The sequence below is a fragment of the Rhea americana genome, unplaced genomic scaffold (assembly GCF_003343005.1).
Source record: "Rhea americana isolate MKP2758 unplaced genomic scaffold, rheAme1 scaffold_81, whole genome shotgun sequence".
Classification (NCBI taxonomy): Eukaryota; Metazoa; Chordata; class Aves; order Rheiformes; family Rheidae; genus Rhea; species Rhea americana.
In genome coordinates this window covers 1,922,032-1,949,305 of record NW_028186990.1, presented here as the reverse complement: position 1 = coordinate 1,949,305, position 27,274 = coordinate 1,922,032, and the positions used below count along the sequence as shown (strand labels likewise).

The 27,274-nt window shown below is 48.3% G+C and overlaps 1 protein-coding gene across 2 annotated transcripts in view; it reads left to right on the top strand.

Annotated features, from left to right (window-relative positions):
* IGSF3 (immunoglobulin superfamily member 3) overlaps window positions 1–27,274 on the top strand; it is a 109,224-nt gene that overhangs the window by 59,939 nt on the left and 22,011 nt on the right. The window contains exons 3-6 of one of the 2 annotated variants that reach the window (XM_085323060.1): window positions 11,255–11,665; window positions 13,492–13,881; window positions 15,602–16,003; window positions 19,820–20,224. In XM_085323060.1, the coding sequence (XP_085179186.1) occupies window positions 11,255–11,665; window positions 13,492–13,881; window positions 15,602–16,003; window positions 19,820–20,224 (1,608 nt within the window). The remainder of the gene's footprint in view (window positions 1–11,254; window positions 11,666–13,491; window positions 13,882–15,601; window positions 16,004–19,819; window positions 20,225–27,274) is intronic. The other variant, XM_085323061.1, reaches the window with a different exon arrangement.

The window sequence follows — 27,274 nt, the reverse complement described above, 5'->3', positions numbered from 1 at the left end:
TAACTTTGTCTTCCCATGGAAACTTAAGATCCAGACCTCAATTGAATGGGAATTAAGGGCTAAAGTATAAAATAGAGCCTAATTCTGAGTTTCCTTGGGTGCTTTGCTTCTGAAGAGATGGTCTCAATCTTGTGAGGGCTGAACTACTCTGTTCTTGTGTGTTCAGTTTTTGGAGGGGATGGATGCATCAGGGTATGCTGGCTCTGGAGCCATGCACCTGCAAAATGCTGGCTCTGGAGCCATGCACTGGTTCCCAGCTCAGCCACTGACTTGTGTATGATACAAGGTGCACTCGAGCTGCTGTCAGTGCCTCCTCTCTAGTTACTCTATGTTGGACTGTGTCGCAGTAGCTGCGTTTAGCACAAGGACCCTGATGACAATTGGGAAGCCGCAAGTTTCCTTAGTTTAAAAAATGCCACTCACAGGAATCCTCTACTGAGTATGTCTTAAGCCTGTGTTATCTTCCACCAGAGGCAAAAAGAAATCACTGCTGCTGACCGTAAAGATTTACTGGCCAGAAGGGATCATTTGGAAATTCTAGCTTTGTGCTTTGCAATACTTGGGGCAGGAGAGATCCCAGAAAGCACTTGGCAGATGGGAGGAAGGAACTTAAAAGGTCTCAGAACATTCATTATTATATAAATGAGGGAAACTTATCTTTCACAGGCTCATCTTGACCTTCTGTGTTCTCTGCTGGCCTCTTGAAACACAAATGTTAATCTCTGAAAACAGCTCTGCTGTTTTCTGCAGCGTTGATACTACTCTTAGTTTTATAACTGAAGTAGAAGAGAATCCTCCTCTAAAAAATGATTTTTGAGAAGGGTGACCCACCTGAAAACACTAAAAAACCCCACAAACAATATTATAGCCTACTGGGAATGTGGTCTGAGCTGCATTTTTATTGTTTTGAAATGATACTGTATGATGCTCTCCCTATTCAGTTGTTTGTATTGCCTGCCTGAGTATGCAAGGTTACATGAAATAAGGCTTTTTAAAAATTGCAGAAAAGAGGATTTGTAAGCTTCCCATGTCTATAATTTCTTAATTTCAGCTTCAGAGATATAAAACATTAAGACAGTATTGTGTACGCAGCTTCAGAGAAGTTAGCAAAAGTCATGTCAGCTACCTGGCTCTGCGTTGGCTGGGTATTTCTTACTTTCCCTGGCTGATGCTTGAGGGCTCGGGAAGATGGTGGCTTAACAGGTTGCCCTGTGCCTGCTGAGCCATTGTAGATTCCCATATTCATGCTCTTAACAACACTTGTGAGCTAAGTAAAACACATCAGCTTAACCCTTGGTGAAAAAGGTGCGTGCTAATGTGTTCTACCCATGTAGAGGGTACAGGCTCCCTCAGGAGCTTGTATTAAGTTATGGGAGCCRGCTCGGAGCTCTCTGGCTTGGCATTGGGGGAGCGCTAAACCCTTACAGAGGTCAGCGTGCAAAAGAGGGAGGGAGAGCCAGCAAGAGCTGCTGGGGAGAGAGAGAGGATTGTGGGCTGACTCACCTGGGCTCATTGCTGGAGGTTACCACCTCCACAGGTGGGCAGCCAAATGCACARTGTTGTCCAGGGCAGTTTGCAGCCTGGTGCTGCCTTTCCCAAACACCTTCTCCTGGACCACATCTTGGGGAGAGCTCGTCTGCATGGGCTGGAGCCGTGCCAGGGAGTGGGCGGATGGCTGGGGCCAGTGGTCTGTGATGCGGTGCTGGAGCTGCATTTCGTTCAACAACTGAGGTGGAGGCAGAGACCCCACRGCCGGGGACAGCCCAGGCGGAGGGTGATGTGCAAGCCTTCCCGTTGGCAAAGTGGTGGGAGTAGGCTGCTACCGCAGCGTGCCTGAATTCCCTCTGGTTCTGRTTTGGGTCCTGGCCTGTAAGAGAGCCGAGTGTTTCATACCATCTGTTGTAACCATAGAGCACACATACCAAATATAAAGAGAAATTGCATCTTTTAAGGTGTTGGGGAACAGAGCAGGGAAATCCAAGCTGTCATAAATCACAAGCTTCCCTGTTGCAGAGAGGGGTATCATCATTCAACAGAAGAGACCATCTGCCAGGAGACTTCTTACGTGGACAGCCTGTAAGACTCTTCATTTGGCTGTGCCACCCCTAACCCTGTCATTTTCCTTTGGGTGGCATCGCTGCCATCACAGGGCACCTTTTTACCACTCTGCGTGTTGAAGGCCTGCAGGCTGGCTTGTCTGTCTGTCCTTCTGGAGAGCACCTGACTCAGAGCAGGGTTGCAAAAGAGTGTGTGTGTGTGGCGGGGGTAGATGGTAAGGGGTTTTGTCCCTCCTGCTGCTGGGAGATGGAGAGCCTGTTCTCTCTGCCCACACCACGCACCTGGGTCTCTGTGCTCTGGGGGCACCTCTGTTTCCTGAGCATCCCTGCCCTTCGGGCAGCCTGTAAGTCAGTGGACACTTTCAGTGCTATTCACTTCACCCATGCTCCGGCTAATTTTTGCTTAACGAACAAATGATGACTCTCTCTGCTGGGTGCTTCCTTCTCCTTTCACATACCGCCCCTTTCTGGTTTCTCTTTTCTAATGAGGTCATTTCAACTTCTCTACCTAAATTAGCTGTCCTAATAACCAGATGCTCCTTGGGGTACATTGGGACTGGGTGGGTGGAGAAAAAAAAAAGGGAGCTTGTTAGAAAGGGAGCTTGCCTCTCAGCTGAGAGCAGAGGGGCACGAGAGAGATGGTAGGGTGTAGCGAAACTGAGGAGGGAGGCATAAACGCTACTTCTCCCAGGCGCCCGCCATGTTACGTTAGAAATAGTGGAGAAAAGAGGTGCAGAAAAACAAAGGAGCAGCTGCTGCTCATCAGTGAGAGGAGGCTCAGGGGAGCGCCCTGAAGTGTGCTGCGCTCAAGGGGCAGRCAGGAGCCCCCAAGTCCCCTGGTGCAAAAGGGAGAGCAGATACCGTTTCTCATGAAACTGAAGCCCTTGGTCATCTGCAAGCCCCTGGGAAAGCTGTAGCTCCTCTGGGTCTRTCGAGGACAGCGGGAGCTGGAGGCAGCGTCAGGGCTGCATGAGTCCGTTCTCGTTGCCTGTGAGCCCCGGGCTCCTGGCTGGTTTCTCGGTCGAGCCTTGCTGGCTGCGTAGCCCTGGGGGTGCTGCGAGTGCCCCAACCCCGCAGCGGGGCAGGCGGGTGCCTCCCGAAAGCAGGCAGCCGGGGCAGGACGCGGGGGCGCCTTCGGCAGGGAGCCTCCCCTCCTCGCCAGGCACCGCTGGAGCCGGAGCAGGCTGCGCCGCCACGGGATCCTCTCGTGTTGCACACCAGGGAGCGTAAGTAATCATCCCTAACGAGCGTGCGGAGCGGGTCGGATGTGTGACTAACGGATTCTGCAGCGTGCAAGGACTTCAGGCCCCGAGTCGGAAAGCTGACCTAATTTCCAATTTACATATCTTTTATCCAATTCTCTCTTTTTTTTTTCTCCCTTTCTTTTACATTATTTATATATATATATGTTTTTTTTTTCCTGTGCCCTTTCTTACTGGCTGTTTGAACTCATCCGGTTACTTTGAGAGATGCATTTCTATCGACATAATCATTCCAACCAGTCGTTAATGTACAAACAAGGATGCTATTGTAATCTGAGGATTTATTGCTACTGCTGTGAAACAACTGCTATGCCATCTTATTTAACTCTTCGGTTCCCCTGTTGCCTTTTACTGGCARCTGAATTAGTAATAAGCTACCCTTTTAAAAAGCTGCATTTTTTTTACCTTTTTATTTTATRTTATTTTATTCCTCTCTTTCAGCTACCTTTCATCTGAAAATATCTTAACCTCCTTATTTCCCAGGTGGAACAGTGTGGATTGGGCTTTACTGAAGCAAAGTAATTCTCAAACTAAMCAGATTATTTACACTTGTTTTAAATTTTCCTTGCAGTATCAGAAGCCACTTACATGTTGATAGGTGGTGAAAAGAAGAGAGAAAGTTCACAGAGACCATTTTTTAGGCGCTCCGTGCACTTTCCAGAGGGGAAGACACCCCACACGGCCCCCAGTAGCAAGTATATCTCTGGGGCTGGTAGATATTCCTCTTTAACCCTCCTGCTGTGGCCTGCTGGAAGTTAGGTCAGGGACCCCACCGCTCTCCAGACCAGCACTAATCTGGGAGAATCCGTGTGCTARGTACATGCATTTCCCTTTGCCAACCAGGCTTCAGCTCTCTGGGCTCTGTACTACTTGGAAAAAGGAGATGCTGAGACAAAAAGCATATTCATAGTTAGCCTTGCCAAAGATGCATCATGTCTCCAAACTGCACAGCACAGAGCTGCCACTCAGAAGAACTGTTACAACTGTGGCCTATTAACTCACGTAAAAATACTGTTCTCTCGGCATCCTGTTAATACCGGTACGGATCTGGGGAGCATTTTCCTCCTCCCTGCTGCAGTGACTGGAATCCTTACTGCAAAGTCATGCTGCTTTTTCACCATGACTTTTGTCTAATTCTCCACTTTAAGAGTCTAGCATGCATGTTTGCAAGTTGTGTGTCTTGCAGTTTGTTCAAAAACATTTCTGTGGGTCTGAGCAAAGGCTCCTGGAACAACATGTAAGGTGAATACTTTCCGCTTCCCAGTAAAAGCTCGTAAAGCACTTTGCAAGGACTGTAACAGGCAAGTCTTGCTGGCTCCTGGAGGTGGGTCTTTTTGCAATGRTTCAGCTTCAGTGAGGGCTGGCTGCTTCAGCAAGCATCCCTGTCCAGCTACACTGCTTCTCTGAGCACACCTGCGCAGTAAAGGTAACTAGCACTGGTTGAGGCAGAGCAGGCATCTTCTCTGTCCTCCAGCATCTGYCAGCCGCTGGATGTTCGATGGGCTTGGTGTACTCTAGAGCAGTCAGGAGTCAAGGTGGTCAACTCCGCATCTATAACAGAGTTTGCATGTGAAACCTGATCCTCATAATTCTCTCTCCGCTTCTTCAGTTAACCTTTCATTTTACAATTTTAGGATAGCTCAGTAATCTCCCTCTCCCCTGCTCCCCCACAAATTCTGGTCACAGATAGGACTTTGGGCGGTGCATGAAACTTTTAAGTAGCAGCAGGAACAAAACTTTTTGTTTATTCCTGTTCTTTTTTACCCATGTGACCTGTGAGTTTTTAGCTGAGATTTGAAATTAAGGCAAGGGAGGGGCGTTACCAGCATCATCATCTCAGTGTTGTCTGCTTGCAGAGGTGACATTTGGGGGTCTTTGTCACTTACACAGCAAGYGTTTTTCTCTGTGCTGGAGACATTAGGCCATCTTCTGATTGACTAGGTAGGAGGAGTGGTGTCCAGTGTGCTGCAGCAGGTATGGATCGGTGTGTACAGCTAATTGCTAGGCATGCAGTCTGAGAGGATTACGTTGCTAATCTGGATATCTTTCCTTCCTTAACACCACCTTTTCCTCTTGCGACATGCATGCACATGTCTTTGGATCCTGTCAGGAATGGAAATAGGTAGCGGCATCGAGGAGGGACAGGAATGTGGCTTCCTGAAAGCTTGCTGTGGCTGGGAGGCGGCAGGTCCTTTCCAGTTGTTCCTGTTGCATCAGGGAAGACTGATGACAGATTCYCCTTCTTTCCTCTCACAGTACTTCTGGCTGTTGCAAGGCAATGACAGTGTCTTGCCTGGCTCCAGTAAAACTGGGTGCTTGATTTTCTGCACTAGAGACAAATGAAACCTCTTTTGCTTTGATGGCAAAGGGGATTGCTAGTATTAAGGAGATATGGGTGCAGATGCCATGACTCTGGTAAGGGGTAATGTGGTGTAGCGAGGCTCCCACGGTGGTGCCCTCTGGGACAGTGCTGGTGATCACAGAAGGGATAGCAGATTGCAGAGGATAATAATGAAATGTTAAATCCCTGTGCCTGGCACTCCTGCCTGCATTCCTGTTAGTGGTGTCATTCAGTGTCTGCCAGTGCTTTCTCTGAACTGGCGGTCTTGAGCAGCTTGTTCTTGTCTTGCAAGAACAACCAGAGGGATCAGGGAAGGAGGTTGGTGGCACTGTGCTGGGATCCCTGCGGGGCAACAAGATGTCATGGGGCAGATGGAAACATAACTCTCACATTAATTCCCTTTAAAATCTGAGCAGTGTTTCTCAGCAGAAAGCAACTCCCTGGGTACAGGGAGTGCGTGTATTTGTTCTTCCTAAATAGTTCACACTTGATGCCTGGCAAACTTAGCTCTATCCAGACCGTATGAGGTATGTAGCTGGGGACATAGGATAACACTGTACAGTTTCTCTGAAGTGTGTTGGAGGATAAAGGGAATAAGGAATCACAAGAGAAGTAGAGACTGGTGGGTTTTCTTGTTGCAGAGTGGCCCTGAGATGGCCCTGCTGTGCTGGGTAGTCTATATAATTTGGCTTGCCTACAGAGTAAGGCTACAGTCGCAATAAGTGATTTTTACAGCACTATTTTACAGACTTTAGCTAGAGAGCCTTCCTGCCTTTGGCTCCCAGCTCTGTCACCACACATGCATCATTAAATGGGGCAAACAGTGTCCCAGACTTGGAAGCAGATGAAAATGTTGGTAGCTCTCTCATTTATGTCCATCATATGAGACTTTTGATTACCTGTTGCTGAGGTGTCATAGGGATTTTGGATACCCAGGAACAAATCAGAGACAGCATGTGCAAAGTGAGGGGCACCCTTGGTCTGGCATTTGTCTGCGTGAGGCAGCTTGCAGCCAGGCCCTCTGGATACAGGCAGCTCAGTGGAGAGCCTTRATGCACACCAAGTCCAGAGCTGGCAACTCCAGGTTTCATTCCCCACTTTTTCCTGGGAGACCTTCAGCCAATTCCTTACCTGAAAGCAAATACCTGATTTCCCCATCTGTTGGTACTCAATGTTGCTCACAACATGCTCATCACTTGTGCTTTACTGAGGTGTGTTTTTGAAGCAGATGTGACTGGAGCTGTGTGCATAGGCTTCCTTAGGACGGTGTGCACCTTGGGACCAGTCTCTTGGGAGAGACCTCTTCCTTCTCTTCCTCCTCCTCCTCCTCCTCCTCCTTGCAGGAGGGCACTGGGTGCCTCCCTAGCTAGATCCCTGACACCCTCTAGTGGCAACAATTCTTACATTTATTATTTCAAGAGCTCTCACAACTTGGGTAGTTTGTGCGCTGCAGCCCACCCACCTCTGAGTTCCTATCCTCGTGGCCTCTGCAGCAGCTCATGGCTGAGGACTAGTAGGAAGTGCCATATTTCTTGCTGCTTTTAAAGTGATGTAAGTAAAGGCTTGATGCTGTCCGTTCTGGCCAGTATCGGGAAACGGGCTCAAGAATGGCAGTAGTGAGTAGGTTTGCTCCAGGTGAGCGCTTTCCCACTGCTTGGCTAACCACCACCAAACTAGTGGCAACGGCGAGCTGTGCAGACACAGCTGGGTGGCCCAAGAGCTGCAGGGCTGGGCAAGGTGGCCGCAGGGATGGACTTGGGTTGGGAGGAGGAGGAGGCAAGGCTGGATATTGGAGATCACACAAGATGGGCTGCCTAAACTGCACGTTCAAATGGGAGGAGAAGCAAGCAGTAGCTGGGAGAGAAAAAAAACAAGCCAAAGGATGTGTCTTGCAGCATCTGTCTAAGTTCTTATTCAAGTGTTGCCAAGCTCCAGTTCATACAATAACAACTCTCTTCTATATTTACCATTGCTTTCAATTTGAGCTCAGTTTATGTGAGCTGGAAGCTGAGGTTCCAGTGAGTTTTTCTCGCAGACTGATGTCCTCACATCAGAGATGCAGGATTTCTGAGCTGAAAAGGCACCRGGGCCTCCCCTGCTTCCATGAATAAGCACGCACACTTTCTGCTGCAACGCTTAGCTTGCAGCAGCGTGGGCCTTATGGCGAGGCCCCCTGAAGCCCTAGCAAGTCTGGAGAGTGCACAGCTGTCAGACAAGTGCTGTCATTGGGATATGGCTTTGCAGCATACTGGTGGGCAGTGGAGCTGGGGTACCCAGGTAAACTCTGCGGGGAAGTTACTCAGGTCTACGAGGCTGGATATGTGAACTGACATCCTTGAAACCTGAGCTTGACAGCTGRCTTGAGAGAAGTTTCTCTTTGGACGTGTGATGTCATGCTCTGTAAAGTACCTTTGCAGAGTTCCCTGCTTATTTTTCTTTCTGTGACCTACGGGCCTAACCTGTTCCAGCTTTCTGTGCTCATMCCTATAGCCTTCTTGTTGGTAAAGGCGCTACACTGCAAAGCAGTCAGGGAGCTCAGCTGATGCGTGAGACCAGACTGACTTCAGATGGCTCTGTAAGAGCCCCAGATATTCCAGAGCATTCAAAATGAAATGGTCCTCAGGTTCCTGAAATGAGGTGTGATGTGGTTCCACATGTACTTTCAGAGCAGCGTTTTCCCCTTTCTCCTTTCCCCCTTCCCCCAACCTGATAYGCCAGACACATCTTGCAGTATAACTAAAAAAGTTGCTTGTGCATCGCTGGCCAAGCGTGAGAGCAATGGTGTTGAACACAGAGCCTTCCCCCTGGTCCAGCCAACTCAAAGCACTTATCTGTCCCTCGTGACATCTCATCCTACAGAAAGTGGACTTTCACAAATTGGGCTTTCATTTAGAGAGTGGGTCTCTAGTCCTTCTTGTTATGACAGTGACCTGCTAAATGTAATCCCACACCAAACCAATTCAAAACCACTGCCTCAAGCCTGCATATAACCTGAAAAAAGTCTTACTGATTCATCTGCTTGGGAGGATATGGTTCAATTTTTTTACCCAAAAAACAAAGACTGCAAGATAGGGTGTTGRGGGTTATGCAGAGCTCCCAGACTGGGGAAGGAGGATGGGCACATCTCTGTAGAGCATGGAACTGAGGGAGGGAGAGGTGTTGAGGTACTGGGGACTGGGACTGCATCTCTGACTGGCAGAAGGGAATCATCCTTGTACTTTTTCTTATAGCTGTTTTCACCCCGTAAGTTGTACGGACATTGGTATAGGGAGCTCTGCCTTTGAAGCAGCTCGTCAGKAAAGTAACTCGAGCAAGATGGAGATCAGATTTAATTCATTTAAATAATATGAGAAAAAGGTTTAAGAGACCGTGGCTGGAGGGCAGAGAGAGTGGAGCTGCACTGCTCTGGAAATTATGCAGAGAGGTTTTAAATGAGAAATTTAAATCTCATCATGCAGGAGTTGTGAGGCAGGAGGTTTAGTTGCTGGCTGTTGCCACCGCTTTCGAGCCAGAGGGAAGGAAGAAATGCAAAGCGGGACGGGCTCCCGATGGGCACAATGAGGTCTGGAAGATCGACCCAAGGTTGTTAGCTGGTGGGCAGCGAGCAAGGCGGCAGGGCGAGGAGGATGAGGGGAAGGGAGCAAAGAGGGAGAGATGGCTGCCCAGACCAGGGGCGATGACTGCTATGTAAATGGTTCTTACCACGTACTTTCCCTGCTTGTGGCAGTAAATTCCCTGGGTAGTGAACTCTTGGTAAAAGCGAACGTCCCCATCTAGGCTGGATGAGGGAAGATTTCCCTCTCATTTCCTTCATCGCATGGTGTTTTTCTTTCCCCTCTTCTGTTTTAACTTTTCTGCTGTAAATAATTCCAGTGTTGCCTTTACTGCAACTCATCATTTTTTGTTACAGTGCCTGAATGAAACAGATGAAACTTCTGGCAACTTAACTAATTTTGTCAAGTCTTTCAGTGTTGTCAATGCAGAGATATGTTAATTATATTCTGTCAGTACATGGTGGCACTATGGGCATTAACAAATTCAGTGATGCCGCCTTGTCTGCCTTGTGTACGGACATGGGGAGGAGTTTTACGTTATTCTTTTCAGTGTGATATTGTTGAGACAACAAAGTTTAGAAACATTTTTTTTCTTTTTAAGAAAGTCTGTCAAATTGTGATAGAACCTCTTGCTAAAATTAAGGTACTGTACTTGCAAACACATGCTGCTGCAATTTTGGTTTTTTTTTTTCCCCTCCTGATTTTAGTAGCTGTTTGCTCTTTGGAAATCTTTGTAAATTTGTAAAAACGTAGAGGAGGCAGGGAGAAAGCTCTGACTTTCCAGAAAATACCTGTTGGGATTTTGAGAGCTCTGRCTCTTGGTCCCATCTGGTTGAGCTGCAGGGGTGGAGGATTGCTTGCAGCCAGTCATCTGTCCCCTTCTCTTCTGGATGTTACTGCCCACAAATCTGGACAGACAGGACCTCAACCGTGCCAGCACCAGTGTGGCATGCTGGTGGAGGAGGATTCATTAATCCCAGCGCGTTTCAGCTCATACTGATGTGCCCAACTCTGAAACTGCCCTGGGTGCAACGTGGCAGAGGGGAGGGTGAGCCTCCGGAGGCATCCGTCCAAGGGAGCGAGAGGGCTTTCTGGCTGACGTGGTGCTCCGAYGCCTGTGCTGTGTCCTGCCTTCTGCCCTCCTCAGAAAATCGGTTGTTTGCCCCTGTGACTTCACTGCAAGAGTTTTTCCCCCAGTGTGCCCTGTGCTCATACTGGGTTCGTGGCATTTACTTCCTTTCCACTGGTTAATCAACTTGAAATGTAGCCAGCAGTTTTATTACCAAATGTCTTGATGTGTCTGCATCCCAGGAACAAGCACTGGACATTTTGCAATTGCATTGCTTCCCTCAAGGAGCCAGTTCCCCCTGAATGCAGAAACCCCATAGTTTTGCCCAAGGGGGTCATTAAATTGTGAAAAGAAATAAATAAGGAAAGAGGAATTGGATTTCATGACTTCTTTATGAGGGCAGATTAAAGGAACTAAGTATGTTTAGCTTGGCCAAACAGTAACTAAGGGGCTGAAGACCCAAGTCAGGGCTAGCAGAGCTAGCAAGACATGAGGARGAAGGAGGGGAGGTTATTAAGCGTAGTCTAGGGGCATATGACAGAGCAATGGCACAGAAAGAAGGGGAGGCAAACCTGAAGGTGAGCCCACGCATCATCTTCCCCAAACTTAGTAGGAAGTGAATGCATTAAGCTGTGCAGTAGTAACCTTTGCAGAGTGATGAAAAACTGTGCGGTAGCTGGGACTACTGAGCAGAAATATAAGCTAAGCACTGGAACATATACTGTTAGTAACAGTCTTTCTCTCCCAAGATTTTGGGGATGATTCTCTTTTTATTTGGGGCTAGATGTGACCTAACAGGGCTTTGCAGTTCTTTGACTTATTGATTGCAATAGTTAAGAGAAACCTCTCCCCCGCCTTGCTTTCTACATATCTAGGCTTTAGTCACTCCCTGGGCTCAGCATTTTGAAGTTACTAACTCAAAACCGGTGTTTCTGCCCCCCCCCCCCCCCCCCCGGCCCCTTTTGCTGCAGTCATCCCCGACTCGCTGCGTGTGACTGCCATACCACAGACGCTGAACAAGGTGGAGCGCGACTCCCTGGAGCTCAAGTGTGAAGTGTCCAAGAGCACAGCCCAGCACAGCCATGTCTCCATCGCCTGGTATCGGCAGCGAGGCAGTGAGCCACCCGTGGAAGTGATCTCCCTCAGCCGTGATTTTGTCCTGCGGGCCGGGAGCACCTATGCCCAGCGGCAGGCCACAGGAGATGTTCGCTTGGACAAAGTGGGAGAGACCACCTCTAAGCTCACGATCTACAACCTCCACCCATCAGATCAAGGTGAATTTTACTGCGAGGCGGCTGAGTGGATCCAGGACCCGGACAAGTCTTGGTACGCCATGACCCGCAAGCGCTCTCAGGGCACCATCGTCAACATCCAAGCCACTGGTTAGTGCCTTCTCTGTTCTTTCTTGCTCATCTGGGTGGTGGGAGAAGCCAAACAATGCTGTTGTGAGAAAGTGGAGAAGGGGACTGTGTGCAATACCTTTTATTGGGAGGCTTGGGTGCTGACCGGAGCGGTAAGTGATGCATATCACATTACCTTGCTGCTAGTCTGTGCGCTGATATTCAGCAAAGTAAATAAGACTGCAAGACCAGGTACAGAAATCCCGTGGGTCAGATTATGTTCCTGTTACGTAGTCCTGCATGCTTAATGCAACACTGGGGGAAGCTGGGTCTGGTCTGGGACTGGGCAGCTTCAGACTATGGTTCGCTGTAGACTCTGGGTGTTTGTGGTCTGCTGACCTTGGGTACACCCTGGAAGGCAACCGCTCCTAGGAGGGTTTCTGAGGTCCCTCACTGCCAGTTACCTGGAAGGGCACGGGCTAGGCTCCCTTCACTCTATATGGCTTATTAAAATGTCTCACTTCCCTGGCCCACAGCTGTGTGCCTCTCACTGATGAGATGAGGATCTGCACTAGCAATGTCCCCCTTCACCCTGGTTCTGTCCCTTCTGGAGTCAGGGCAGGACAAAGCCACATTTTGCAGAGGTGAAGGGCCCCCCATAAAGATGCCTGGCCATACTGATAGGTGCTCTGCATGTTCCTAGGAAGTGCCTGCAGCTGCCCCGTGCCAGGCTCCGTTGTCTGCCTTGTACCCTGCCAGGGAGGCTGCTAGCCAAGGCCGGGGTGGAAGGCGCTCTGCACGAAGCCATCCTTTGTTGGCCTGTGGGCTACCTGAGAACAGGGAAGCTGCAGATGAAGAGCAACCAGCAGCAGCTGGGGCCAGCAAGGCAATTTGGGTGGCAGCAAGTGGCTCTGCCCTTTCTCCTGACACGACCAAAGATCAGAAGCTGAAACAGGAGACAAAACTTGCATCTTAAGTGCTTGGTCCTGGCACAGGCAACGAGAGTTTTGAAAAGTGAGGAGACTCAGTGACACAGGCAGAAAATAAAACTAAAAAATTCAGCAAACACTTACTCATTGTGTGAGACCCTTTTGCAAGTCAAAATCCTCCTCCCAGCCGACACTGCAGGTTTCTGCTAAAAGATCCAGCTGATCTTTTTCTTCCTCTCTAATATCCCCGAAGTCCCAGCCTCTCCTGGCTAGTCAGGTGGTCAGAGTATGAGTAAGACAAGGCTCCTGGTCACCATCCTGCAATGCCACTGGATCCTCAGCTAAAAGCAGTTAGAAAAGGGGTAGCCACTCTGCTGGTGAGTGGTTGGTGACTTGACCCTTGTGGGAAGCATGGCAGAATAAGCACCAGTGTTTTCTGTGGGGCCAGGAGCCAGGGCTGCCAAGCTCTGTCACCTGCACTGTGCTGAGCCCGTTGGTGCCCAGTGCCTTGTCTCAGTGGGCTGGCAGCTGCTTCAGAGGACTGCATTAGTCAGAGCCCTCATTAGAGTGCTCTTCTGCTGTGGTCACAGCAGAGCTGCTCCTTACTAGTATAGGCTGGGGGAAAATGAGCAGTTCTTCCCTTCCCCTTTGGGTGGGGAGGCATTGCAGCTTTTCCACACTGAGCAGCAAGCTGCCTCTCCTGTGCCACAGGTGGACTCAGCTCTCACAGCAAAAGTAAGCCCCTGACCCCTCCACCTGCATATTCATGTGTTCAAGGGATGTTGATCGCACAGGGAGAGGGGAGAAACACAAYGGCAAGCTGTAAATATAGCAGAGTTGTGGAAAGTGTGGTGTTAGTTGCTGGCCCTCACATGAGATGTGCTGGCCCTCCAGGTATGCTTTGGCTGTGCTGATATGCACTGGTTTGTCTCTCCCTAGACAAGGAGTTCAGTGTTCGTCTGGAGACGGAGAAGCGGATGTACACCGTGGGTGAGCCAGTGGAGTTCCGGTGTATCCTGGAGGCACAGAACGTCCCTGACCGCTACTTCTCCATCTCGTGGGCCTTCAACAGTTCCCTCATTGCCAGCCTGGGCCCCAACGCTGTGCCAGTGCTCAACAATGAGTTTGCCCAGCGTGAAGCCCTGGGCCAGCTCAAGGTAGCCAAAGAAAGTGACAATGTTTTTGTGCTGAAGATCTACCGCCTCCGCCTTGAGGACAGCGGCAAGTACAACTGCCGGGTGACTGAGCGGGAGAAGACTGTGACAGGGGACTTCATTGACAAGGAGAGCAAGCGGCCGAAGAACATACCCATCACTGTCCTGCCGCTCAGTAAGTAGAGATATGCCCACGCYGCCAAGGGGCCATTGCCAAGGGCCCTTTCTGTGCGTGGCGGCTGGCTTGTGAGACCTTGATGTACCTGGCCCAGACTTTAGCAGGGGGAGAAGGGAGGATAAGATTTATATGCTGTGGAGGCTTAAAATCCCAACTAACAAGATTTTTTTTTTGAGGGGAAGAAGACAGTGGATAAAGAGGGATATGTGCTGTTTAGGTTCATAAATGGGAAACATGCCCACACCTTGATAGTTGCCCCAAGCTGGCAGTTTTGCTTTGAGTGGAAAGTGCATGTGACAGCCTCTGGTTGTTTTATCACACTCTCTCCTCAGCTTGCTCTGCAGGGAGCTGGGAACTCCGAAGTATTCTGCAGTCTTAATGGGAAATCCTGCTTGTCTGTGGCTTGAGAGTTGCCAGGTTCCTGGAGAGGTCTTGGTGGCTGTCGTTCAGGCGTCTTGCAAGACTGTTCTTCTGCAATTGCTGGGTTGTGCCCTATGCTAGGAGAAACCATGGGTCACATGCTCCTCAAGCCCAGGTTTGCTCTTCAGCATAGATGTCTCTTTTGGTTACTGTTTGTCTGCCAGATCTGGTGAAAACAACCCCATTAGTGTCTCATCTGAATGCCTTTTATGTTTGTCAGACAAACACTGTAAATACAGAAATAAGAGCGTGGGAGGAAAGGGTCCGCTGACTCATTCCTCCTTTGTCTCACTCTCAAACTCAAGTAGACATGACATGGCAAACCGTGGAAGTGTTGTCCAACTTACCCTAGCAGTGGGTTTTGACTGAACAAAGGAGTAGCTGAGAGAGGGTTTTGTGTAGTGTTTGCATCCTATTTTTTTATTTTATAGGGAAATGCAGCCCTCTTCTCAAACTCTTTTTTCCTTCTAATTTTTCCAAAAGAAATTCTAATTCTTTTCTTTTACCAATGTTGGGTCTTGTTTGTTTGGCATTGAAAATTATTCCAGTTAGAAATCTTTTCACAGGACAATTGTCTGAAATGCAGTACTTCTAGGCAAAGCCACTATGACAGATTTCATTCCTGAAATTTCATAAGTCACCAGCTCTAGCAACAAATGTGATGATTTTTCAAGGGTGCTAAGTGTCCAAAACTCCGATGGAAGACAACAGGAGTAACCAGCACTCAGTATCTCTGAAAAAACGGCTGTAAAGTTCAACATCTCTGGGAAGCTCAAGCTACCTTTTTTTTTTTTGATGATGCCAAACATTTATAGCTAACTCTTAGTGTTAATAGTGATGGGAGTTTGTGAGAGCTTCTCCTAAAAGGTGTTGCAGGAAGTGGAAGTGGCAAGATGGTAATCAGAATGACATGAACCGGAAAGCCCGGGGAGTTGGAAGGCTTTTTGGCAGAGCCACTTGCATGTGGTGCATGTAGCAACACAAATCCCCTGAAGTGTTTTGAGATGCCGTCCCGGACCTGCAACCAGAAGATGCGTCCGTGTCTCATGAGCCATAGGGAGAGCGAGCAAGCTTTGGCCTGCACCTGATTTAAGTGTGCAAGTCACCAGGAGCATCTCGCTGCCCACAAGCTGTTTTTGGATGTGGTCACGCATAAAGTTAAGATGTGCCTGGACCCAAATATGTGGGCAGTTTCCTGCACCTGGTGAAGTCTCTCGGGACGTCAGTGTCCTTCTGGTGGACTGAGGATTGGCGAGTGTATATCATCTTCCCTGTGTGTATGCGTTTTTCTCCTTAGAGACCAGCATCTCATTGGAAATAACCAACAATGCCAGCAATGTCTTGGAGGGCGAGAGCTTGCGCTTTGGCTGCAACGTGCGCTCAGGCTTTGGGCCCCAAAGCCGCCTCTCAGTCACCTGGCAGCTAGTGGACAAGCAGAACCGGCGCAGCGAAATTGTACGGCTGGATCGGGATGGCACCCTGCACCCAGGCCCTTCATATGCCGAGCGCAGCAGCTACGGGGGCATCCAGATGGAGCAGGTGCGGCCCGGTGCCTTCACCCTGGAGATCTTCAACAGTGTCAAGGCAGACGAGGGCCACTATGAGTGCCGAGTGGCAGAGTGGACACGGACACTGGATGGGGAATGGCAGATGGTTGGGGAGCGGCATGCTGGCACGTCAGTGTCTGTCACTGCTCTGGGTGAGTACTCGAGGTGCGGGGGCCTCAGGGCCGTGCTCCCCATGCCTSCCAGTCCCCCGAGTGTCACCTGCAAATGCCTCGTGGCGAGGGCAAGGTGCAGGAGATGCCTGCTGCTCTTGATTCTCCTGTGTTTGCTGGTGAAAAGTAGGCACTCAGCAGCCAGACCCTGGTGCACAGTTCCYGGGTAGGTTGGTGCAAAACAACTGTGTACGTTGTTGCGTTTGAAGGCCAAGTCTGAGGCATGGCCATAAAGTGAGCAAGATTGGGGATAGCTAAATAGAGGGGCAGTGTTTYGGACATCCTTCCAAAGACAGAAACCAGCAGGCGAGAGGGCAGCGTAATGCTTCCTGGTCCACTGAAAGAGGGCCCCAYGTCACCTGTGGTGCTGGAGATGGACTGTGGGAAGTAGAATTGTAGCACTCCATCAGCAATCCTTGGGCACTGAAGCTTCCTTGTGGACCCTAGGTAAACCTTACCTCCACTCGCTAGTCCAGGAGAACGAAACCTCCACTCATGAGACATGGGGACCGCCAGAAATTGTGAGCAGATCCTACAGCATGAGAAGCCCTCAGGAGCCGTGGTTCAGGGAGGCTCCTCAGTGCCTCCGCACAGGAGGCCTTGAGCAAGAGGCCCAAGACTACACCATAGTCCACTGACCAGGCTGAACTAGAAGTCAAGATCATTGCAGTACTTCTCTTTGAGAGAGAGCACCTCTGTTTCACCATATTGATGGTGAACCATATTGAAGTAAGAGAGGGCAGTTAAGGCATTAGAGGATTTGCAAAGCCTAGGAATTGCTTGGTCCAGTTCAGGCCTGGCTATATTGAATCCTGCACTGGTTCCCAAAGTACTTTGCAGGAGACTGAAGAACTGATGACTGTTCCTGTGAGGCCACTTGCAGAATGCCAGAGCTGTAAAGAATTGGTGCTCAGTGTTAAAAAGTTGAAATAGATTTTTTGGTTCTCTGCAGTATTAATCTTAAGCTTTGGCAAGATGTCAGAGAGACCAGATATTAAAGTCATATCATATTCTGATTAAAATCTTGCTTTTTCATCCTTTCCTCCCCTCTACTTTTGACCTTCTTTCAGAGGCTGCACTGTCTAAAGCTAGAAATCATTGCTATACAGCTTCTGAAAGCAAGCAGGAACTTTAGTTTGTAAAAAATTAAAGGCAGCTTCTCAGCTAGTTTGAACAGCATTTTCCTCTTGAGGTCGGTGACATTTAGCCTGCTATAAGTCTGTGTCCATTCTCTTTACTCTGCTATTTGTGGAGGTTAGTGGGGATAGAACAGAGAGTACAACAGTAAATTAAGTGATAGAATTTTAAAATGCATCACTTTCGCTCTTACTGAAAGTTAAGATGTTCAGAACTTCCCAGCAGTTCCAGAAAATGTCATTAAAAGTTAGTTTTCCCTCTCCCTCTAATCCTTGTCCCTGAGAAATCTCTGGTTGTTAAACAAATTCTGTCAAGTTCTAAGAAATTTCCTAGGTCCTGTTCCTGAAACCATCAAAGACTGAAGTAGCTCCATGAAATTTTATGGAAAAAATGTTGATTTTTATTGCTGTTGCTGCTGAATCTGATTTTGTTGTTGTTGTTGTTCTGCTTAATGTTTGTAAAGTGTTTTGAGAAACTCAAAGAGAATATGCCAAGGAAAAGGGAGGTTTATTGCTACAGAAAGTGCTAGTAAGAAATGCAGCAAATTTAAGTGATACTCGCATTTCAAGTTAAGATCTAATCGTTTGCCAGTCTGCCAGGATAAGAAACTCTTTAGCTGAACCAGCACAGATTATTTTAGAACCCATAAATCTTCCTACACTGTGATTCTAAAGCAATAGCCAGAAGAGAGATTGGCTGTTGGATGAAATCGGATGTCCCTGAACTGCTGGGAACTTCAGTGCAGATCAGGGGTTTCAGTCTCTGGATGGTTGGGATGGAAGAGGGTCAGGCGCTCGCCTCTGTAGAAGTGAGGTCAGCTGGATGAGAGAATTTTGACATGTTGCTGTAGGCAGGTCTTGCACAAAAATCTGCCTGCTTTCATGCATGGCTTCCCTCCTTTTATACGAAGTCCTTCAGGAAGAACGGCTTTTATGTGTTCACCCAAATGCCGTGAACAATGTTTGTTGAGTTGAGGAATTGATTTGTTTTTTGCATGACAGTCAAGAGAAGTACTTTTCTTAAGCCCAGACTGACTGGAGATAAAACTCTACAAGCTCAGCTGGCCTTGAAAGAGAATCAGCCTCCTAGGGCCAGAAATCTCTGCTGTGCTGGGCCTCAAAACACATTGGCCTGGCCAGGAGAGCTGCTGCAGAGTCAATATGTGACAGCTTACGTGGGGATGAGATGTAGCAGTCTTCCAGTGGGCATCCTCCTTAGCCTTGTTTTCCTCTGCTGGATAATCACTGAACATATTCCAAGAGGCTTTAATCCCAAAGACTAGCCTGTTTTCTCAGTAATTACACATCCCAGAGCTCTGCCATGGTGATGCCTTTGGGTGATGAGGGCAGCAGAGGCACTTGCTGGAAACATGCTGACATTGTGGTGTCTGTGCTGTGGCCAGTTGGGCTTGGCAGCAGTGACTCTACAGGCTGCAGCTGAACTCCCAGCTGATCTCCTGGGACTGGAGAATCCTCTCAGTCTATAATTTTGAGCCCATGATAGATTGAAGCTCCATGATGATCTAAAAAACGTTTCTGTTCCTGCTGGGTGCTGGCTGGGGACTTCACCCTCAGAGCTACAATGAAAACTTTACCAGATGCCTGAATTGTCAACACTGCAGAGGGAGGAGAGCTCTTAACTCGCTTGAGATACCCAGCGGAGACTTCCAGGAAGTAAATCTTTCTTGTGGATGTTGCTGATGGAAAATTAGGTCCCTGCTAAATTAACAGGCTGCATTTAAGTAATCAGAAAAAAAGACTTATTTTTCTGCAATGCAAACAAATGAATGATGGAAATTCCCTTACCCAAAATGAAAATCTTATGACCCAAAATCTGAGATAGTCAACTAGGAATATATTGTCTTCAAATTATTAATAGGCTGCTAGTTTTAAACTCTCCTAAACCAAAAAATTAAATTGGGAGTAGTTGAGGACAAATATGTTGACTAGCTTGTGGAATTGTGCATATATGATAATAGCTGTATAAAGCTATCTCATAGCTGTAATTTGAAAGACAACAAAAAAAATACACTCTATGAAGAACAGAATCCAGTAACCAGCTTCTCTCTTACTTACATTGCCTCCATCCTGGGATTTCATAACCACTGCCACCTCTCCAAAGTCTGAAAGCAAGCTGCTCTTACTTCCCTGACCTTTTGCCTGTGACCAACTGCAAACATGGCGTGGGGAAGGGAGAGGGATGCCTTGGCCAAGAGACAACTGTGAATCCCAGGAGCTGTGGGTGATCAGTCTTGTTCCCTTTACAGAGTCAGATCTTGCCTTGCAATGGTTCTGTGCCCATTGCAAACTTCCCTTATGGGCTGGTTTGACAGCATGCAAAAGTACTGAGATTGGTTGCTCTCCCTCTGGGTTTCAGGCGGTCTCTCTCCTCCTCGCAGAAGTCGAGCATGTCCCTGTTGTCACTGCAACAAGTGCTTACTCAGACGGTCACTACTATGCAGGCAGCTAAGTGTGGTTTTTTTTTCTCATTGCTGTTCATGCCACTTTGCGATTGCAAATGAGAGAAGCCAGCACAACATGAGCTGCTGATTATTCCAGACCCACGGCTGGATAAGAACACTCTACCTTTTGCATATTAACAGCAGAGAGCAGGTCCTCGTTAGGCAAGTATCTCTCAAAGCCCTTTTCTTTCTTTCTGCAGAGGCTGGTTTTGCTGTCACAGCTATTTCCCGCACCCCTGGCGTGACCTACAATGAGTCATTCGACCTGCAGTGCATCATCAAGCCGCACTACCCATCATGGGTGCCGGTGTCAGTGACGTGGCGTTTCCAGCCGGCTGGCAGCACCGAGTTCCATGACCTGGTCACCTTCACGCGCGATGGTGGTGTCCAGTGGGGGGACAGGTATGCCAGCTTCCGGACACGCACTGCCATTGAAAAGGCAGAGTCCAGCAACAACGTGCGTCTCAGCATCAGCAGGGCGAGTGACACGGAGGCTGGCAAGTACCAGTGTGTGGCTGAACTCTGGCGGAAGAACTACAACAGTAGCTGGACGCGGCTGGCGGACAGGACCTCCAACCTGCTGGAAATCAGGGTCCTGCGGCCAGGTAGGTGCCAAAGGAGGGCAGGGAAGTGCTTCATGGTGATGGGCTGCTTATCAATCAGTGCTGTGGTGGCCTCTCAGAGCGAGTATTGCTCTTGCAGCTGCCGCTGAGTTTTCACACTTGTTAAAGACTTTGGCTGTAGATATGTTAAGCCCTGCTCTCCACTTCAGAAGACATTCCTCCTGTTCCTGTACTCCTCCTGTGCTGTTTGTGGGTTTTTCTTCTGAGAGGTGAGGTGACTGCTGGCTCTGTCCAGTGTCTGGGCTGTTCTTGTGAAATGGATGCCACCTCCCTTCAGCAGAGCAGATTGGCTTGGAGAGCAGAGGGGAGGGGCAGTGCAAACAGTATCAAAGAGGAGAGGATCATCCTTCCACCAAAGCCTGTGCATGCATACCTATCGTAGATGATACGCTACATCTTCTCTAGTAACTGACTGTGTCTCTTGTTCTGTTGGAGGGGTCCTCAAAAGCAACCAGTGGTAAAAAGAGCCTGATAGTCATCCCCAACAGAAAGTGAGTCCTTTCCAGTTAGAAGACACCAAGGCCATGGGTGCCTGCATGACTGTGCAACATGTAGGCAACAGACCCCTGGCATGGCCGAGAGTCAGAAAATCTGCGATGTCCTTTTGCTGCCTGTATAGTCACTGGAAAGAGCTAGGTGTCTTCTGTAGGCCACCTAGCTGACTCTTTGGTTGTACCTACTTTTCTCCAAGAACGATGTAAAAGCAAGGTCAGGGCAGCTCCAAGCCCCAGCTGCGGTAAATGGTTTATTGCTGTCTCAGATTTTAGGCTGGAATAGATAGATGTTCTGAGTGAGACTCTTGGCATCTTCGAGACCCTTGGCTCAGTTCCTTGCAGCACTTTTAGTTCTCCCCTCATGTGGTTTTGTGCACTGAGACTCCTTCCTCGTGTCTGTCTTTTGGTTTCATTTTGTGTGGTTTTTTTCTTTCTTTCTTTTCAGTAGCCCTTTTCATATCCTCTACCTACCCCCAACCCTTACTGTGTATTTGGAAGAATCAGGATGCTGTGAGCTCCGTGCCCCTCATGATCTCACTACTCTGTTTCTTCCCTCCCTCTGTCCTTGCACTCATCTCTAGGTTAATCTTTTCCATTTATCTTGATTATCCTGACCTGTAATACGTATCTTAACTGCTCCCAAGGTCAGGTTGGTGATGTTCATCATTTTAGCTTATTTCCCTAGGAAACAGCGTTGATTGGAGAAGGTCACTGGAGTAATAAGCTTTTTCATGCTGCATCTCTGTGCATACGTGTGTGTGTGTGTGCATGAGAGAGAGAGAAAGAGAAATCCTTGGTAATACTTTCCAAAAGACAGCCTCTATGTTGCAGCTCATGGGGGCCAGAAGGATGTTTAAAGGTCAGTGGAAGGCCTAACATGCTCTGGCAAACAGTTCTTTACTGCAACAGTAACTATCCAGGATAGTGCAGTGCTTTACCGAAACAAGTGATCTAGGTCTCTGCATTTTTTACCTCTCCCTGCCTCTCTACTGCTCAACAAACTACCACCATGGAAATGTTATCCACCAGTCTGATGAGCCTTGCATAGCATGGTTTTACAGCCCACAAGGGGATGGAGGAGAAGAGGGGGGCTCCTTTCTCTCTCTCCTCCTCAGAATGTCTCCCAGCACCTCTGTTGTGCTCTTCCTGCCTGTCATATCCATGCCCTACAGCCTCTGTGGGGTAGCTTGGAAGTTCTCTGTAAATACTGCTGGCAGCCATGCAAGTGTCTGCTGTGATTCTCTCTACTTTTGCAAGCTACAGAGGTCATGCTTTTGTTGGGTCCTTGGATGATCCCGAGAGAATCCAGGATGATGTGGGAGGCACCTTCCTCAGACACCTCTGAATGAATGTCCTAGTGCCCCAACAGCCAGACCTGGGCTGCTGAAGTAGATGCTGGTTTTCAGATTAATATGCAGGGCTTTTTCTTAAGGGGGATCGTTCAGGACCCCTGAACAATTAAATTCATGAGAGAGCTGTCAGTCTAAACCTGTGGCTTCCCATAGTCACATTAATTTGACATAACGTCAGCCTACCATTGGATGGCTTAGTCCTGTCTTCTCCTTTTCCTTTGCCACTTGCCACAAGTTTCTGCCTTGTCCTACATGCCAGTGAGTATGGGGTGAACTGTCTCTACTACTACTCTTTGAGGAAAACCATAAGGAAGGTATCTGGAGTTTTTTTGGCAAATTGAGGTGGCATATATTTCCAGATTGTAAGTTAATGTTGAAATTCTAGTTTTCTCTTAAAACTCTGCTCCCTATTTGTCAGAGTGACCTTTCTATTTGACAGATTCAAGGTGCAGATGTGGCAATCGATATATGTCAGCCTTTAAAGTATATTAAGGTGAAAAGCTTTACAGAAAGGCAAAATTGTGGCTAACTGATTGCTTCATTAATCTCTTTGCTTGGTGAAGTCCCACATGCTCAAGAGACTAGGTGCTGGATCTTCTCTTGGTGTGTCAGTTTGCTATTGCAATACTTAGGCTGTCTCTTTTTGGCCTTCCTGCAGTGGGTTATAGGGATATTTGTAGATGTCATGCATGCTGTGTGATAACTGCGGAAGGGCACCACTGACTTTGAAATGCATCTGTTAATATAGCTGCAGTTTCACGTATTGCAGTCTCAAGTGGCAAACAGGTAATTTTGAGGAGACTTCAGCAGTTTGAAACACTTAACTCCTTCCTTACTCCCGGGAAGAAACTAGCAGCATCTGAGAAACAAAACATGAAGCTCCCGAAGGAGGAAATGAATAGGGAAGCGATAACACATCTCTAAAGTGAAGCTCTGTAGGTGGGAAGACAGAAGTGTCCTCCATTACATCTTAGAGCTAGTTTTGACCTTTGGATGTGACCATTCCTTATCCCCTTGGCACTAGGCCATTGTAAGGACTGACTGTTTCAGAAAAAACCCTATAGAATACACTAGCTGTACATGTGACAGCTTATATAGTGGATTTAGGTATCACGAGGGTGTGATATTCATCACTTGGCGATATGTGAAAACTCACAAGCAGCCACAGTAGTATCTGAAGCCCCACTATTTTTCCCATTCATTGCATGCTCCTTGGTATCACACAACCCAGCACATTTATACAGCAATACAGCACTGGTTGTGCAGTAGAAGAAAGGTTATGCAAAAGTGCAGGCATGTTCCCCCAGTCAGCCTGTGTGCACTTTGGAGCGAGAGAGTGTGCACTGCTGTAGAGTGAGTCGTTTTTAACTTCTACAGACTGGAGCTGAAATCCAGCCTGGTTCGGGGGTCTTTTTGGCAGGATTACGGACCAGACTGGCTACTGGCAAAATCGTTTGCAGCTGTTTTGTGTCCTTACATCGCAGTACTCTCCTTCTACTTACAACTCTCAGTGAGCTCATGTTGCAGCAGAGGAGGAAAAAAAGTGAGATGCAATTCATGCCAGCTGCTTCCCCAAAGCCCAAGCTGGCAGGAGCACTGCACACAGAAGCGTGAGCTGAGCTTGGAACAAGCCCCAGATGCACACGTAAAGATGTTTTTTCCACCCTCATCCTTTTGTTTGGGATTCCCTTTTGTTACAGGATCTGGCCTGCCTCTGAAATCTCATTTATACCCCAAAATCTAGGAGTTCCCCTAATGATTCACCACCGCATACCCTTACATAGCCATTACCTTGCCCTTTGTACACTTGTTGCTGTGGCCTTTACCTTTCCTGGCTGGAGAAGAGGATGATCCATACTGAGCTGATATGCAAGTCAGCACCCAGGGCAGATGTGTCCTGAGAAGGGACAGACATGGTAGCTCCCTGACACACACTGATCTCTTTGATCTTAGAGGAAGAGAAGGTTCAGGAGGTTTCTTTTGAATCCAGATGATCCTGAAAGCATTTGGATTTAGTTGCTCAGGCTGGTTTCATCATACTAGCTAAACCTATCTGCACATGTAGGATAGTAGCCTTCTCCTGCTCTCTCCGCTATTCCTTGTGTACCACTCAGAGTGATACTGTAGATTTTATACGGGACAAGGTGAGACCCAAGGGCTGACAGCCTGGCTTTGCTCGTGGTTACTCCTTCAGTCTTGGTCTCTCTGCTAGATTTTCAGGGATGGAGCTGTTGAGACAGGGCATGCTGTTTGTGAGCAGCATGTGTCTGTGCAAAGTCTGTGCGACTCAGACAAGGGCAGCAGACAGTCTCTGGCGGCATAGTACATGATGGAAACTGTGCTGCAATCTGGGCAGACGAGGACATTTGAATATGACTCTTTTGGCAAGAAGGTCTGAGCAGATTTGTGCTGGTGTATTAAATTGCTATTGTCCTCGTGTGCATTACTGCACTTATCTTTCCCCTGCAGTGTGAGCGTGAGGTGATTCAGCAGAGCTGTGAGGGAACTGAGTGCTGGGAAATCTTTCTGGCAACAGCTGAATAGAAAAGGAGGGCTTTCTCTCAAGCAGGAGATTGTGACAAATCCCACCAAGCCCCCTCTTTATACTTGGGCGTGGGCTTGCACATCCCAGTGCCGCTTAACAGCCTTTGCTCAATGCAGCAGAGAGCAACCTGGTGAGCAGGTGTCTGCACCAGGCCTGTTCATCTGGAGCACAGAAGGCAATTGGGAGTGGTTGTCTGGTTCTGGGGTGCAGAGCACATTCATGATGCTTGTGGGGAAACCAAGGCTGGCAACATGGAAGTCTGTAAGACTCATGATGCCAATACCATGCCTTTCATCAGGATCTGGAGAGCAGGCCAATATCTTGCTTGCATGACCCCTCCGACCTCCATGGCACAGACATCCCCAGTGCCTATGCACTTGACTTTGGAGATCCAGCATTCCCCAGTACCCGGAGACCTTGGCGCTGGATGCTCCCTGGGCAAGGGACTAGGGCATGGAGAGAGCTCAGCTACTGATGTGCCTGTATTTGGCCAGCTGACCTTGTCCCTGCTGACAGCTGGGCATGGCCCTCCACCCCTGTCTTCAGAGGAGACACCTCACTGTGTGCAAACCATCAGCCTCTAATAAACGCGCAGTTGCGTCTGTGCCCACAAATTGATTTTTCTTCCAATCTTCCTCCTCTCCTGCCTTTCCCATCCTTCCCTTCTTGCGTCATCCTTCTGCCGCTTCTTTCATTACTAATCCTGAAGCAGGCACATGGGGAGAAGCTGCAATCACCTCTATAAATTTATCCTCTTGCTACTGGTTGACAGTAATGAACGTGGGAGGAGGGACGGGGAGAGGTGGAGGAGTATGATAACAGAACAGACGCCAGGAGTCCTGGGCTCCTTGCTGCTTTTTTGCAAGCCGGGCTATGGCAGATTGATTGACCTGGGAGCCGTCAAGCAAACAAGACAGTCAGACTCTTCATTAGAGCATTAATTAGCTTCCAGAGGCTCTCCAGGGGCTGCTTCATAAAATTTGGTTTATTAGGAAATGTCAAGTTGAAACTATTATTGTGGAGAGGGAGGGTGGAGTCTCCTCAGCTGGCCTCAGAGAAGGGGTAAACTTATGTCTTGGATGTTGCTTTGAGAGCAGGATGAGCCAGAGCTTTGCTTCCCCAGTCCAGAAATTCCACAGTCAGATGGATGCAGAGCTCTCTGTCACTCTCTCACTGTCTATAAGAAACCCGGCAAGTGATGGTTTGGTGAGTGCTGCTGAAGTGACTGAGGGTGGGGAAGCTGCAGGGTGGAGAGAGAATGAGGCAGAGGACGGAAGGTATGGAAAAATATACTGCTTTATGATGTGCTTAATGCTGGGAGGGGAAGATGAATTTTAAAGCAATTGCCAAGACACTTGCAGACCATTGGGACAGCCTTTACTCTAACAAGTGTAGTCACTTTCTCCATTCTTAGTTTTTAATAACATTCTCTGGAAGGAATCATCTCATGAAGTGATGTGAAAGACACCTTTTCTACCATGAGTGGCCAGTGGAGCACCAGGGTCTCCTAGACTCCTGAAGGATGGTTCAGACAAGTATTTTCAAGAGCCACAAAGTTCATACTTCAGAACTTGAGCCTTTTTTGCTGCTGGCAACATCTAACAGTAAAGTTCAACATGGAAAGCTAACAGGCCAGAAACTTCCTTAAAGAAATCAAGTCTAGAAACTGTCTTAAGTCTCTGCTTGTTTGAGCTCAGAGTGGTTTTGCTCTGTAGAAGAGCATTGCCTCTCTGCTTTAAAGCCTTCTGTGTCATATGGCAAATAGTTGCAATCTTAGTTCAGTGATGAAGGAATTCAGGAACTGCTCTGTAGAGACAGGAGGCTGATAATCAGCAGCCACAACTGTGGTGCAGAACAGTCTCCTCTCCTGGATGCTCAGGCTTGCTTCTTTCCCTTCATTACCAGTGTGGTAAGACCTGCAGTCCTGAATTGCTGCCTCTGTTATTTCCTATTGCTTTCCAGCACACTAAACAGCTAAAATGAATGAATCAGTGTTGTGTGACCCAATGCTGTCTCCTTGCACAGACTTTCATTAGCAACCCAACTGGAGCTCTTGTTCTTCTCCAGTTGGCCCAGGTTGGTTTGTTTTCACACCTCTTTTCCCTCCCTTTCCTAGCCCATGGCACAGCCTCCTACATGTGTGCATTTACCACTGGGAGCCTGTTCCGGTGCTCATCAGGTCCCTTTAAGCTTCCTTGCTTAAACTTGCTGCCACCTCCTTCACACAATTATTTATCCCTGGCTGGGACCCGTGGCATGCTTTCCCTGCACACAAGCCATCAAACTCTTCTTTCCAGTACCCCCTACCTCCATCTCTTCTCCGTATTGTCGTTGTTTCACACATGCCTGGGAGCCTGATCTTCTCCCTGCTGCTGTGGTGCATGCAATACCCTCTAATTTACAGACATAACTTTTTGTGAAAATAGATATGAGGTGAAGTTTTACCTGTAAGCACATATTCATGAGAGGATGCTCTCCTCCCAGGGTGCTTGCTGGCTTACCTTGTCATGCCAGGCTGTGGCTTCACAGTCACGAATAACAGATAGGTGCTCCACCAGATCACTCAGTGGGGCAAATCAGAGCAATTCAGGTCACGCGTGGGTGTGAGATTTCATTTCTGGCAGAACTGTTGAAGCACACA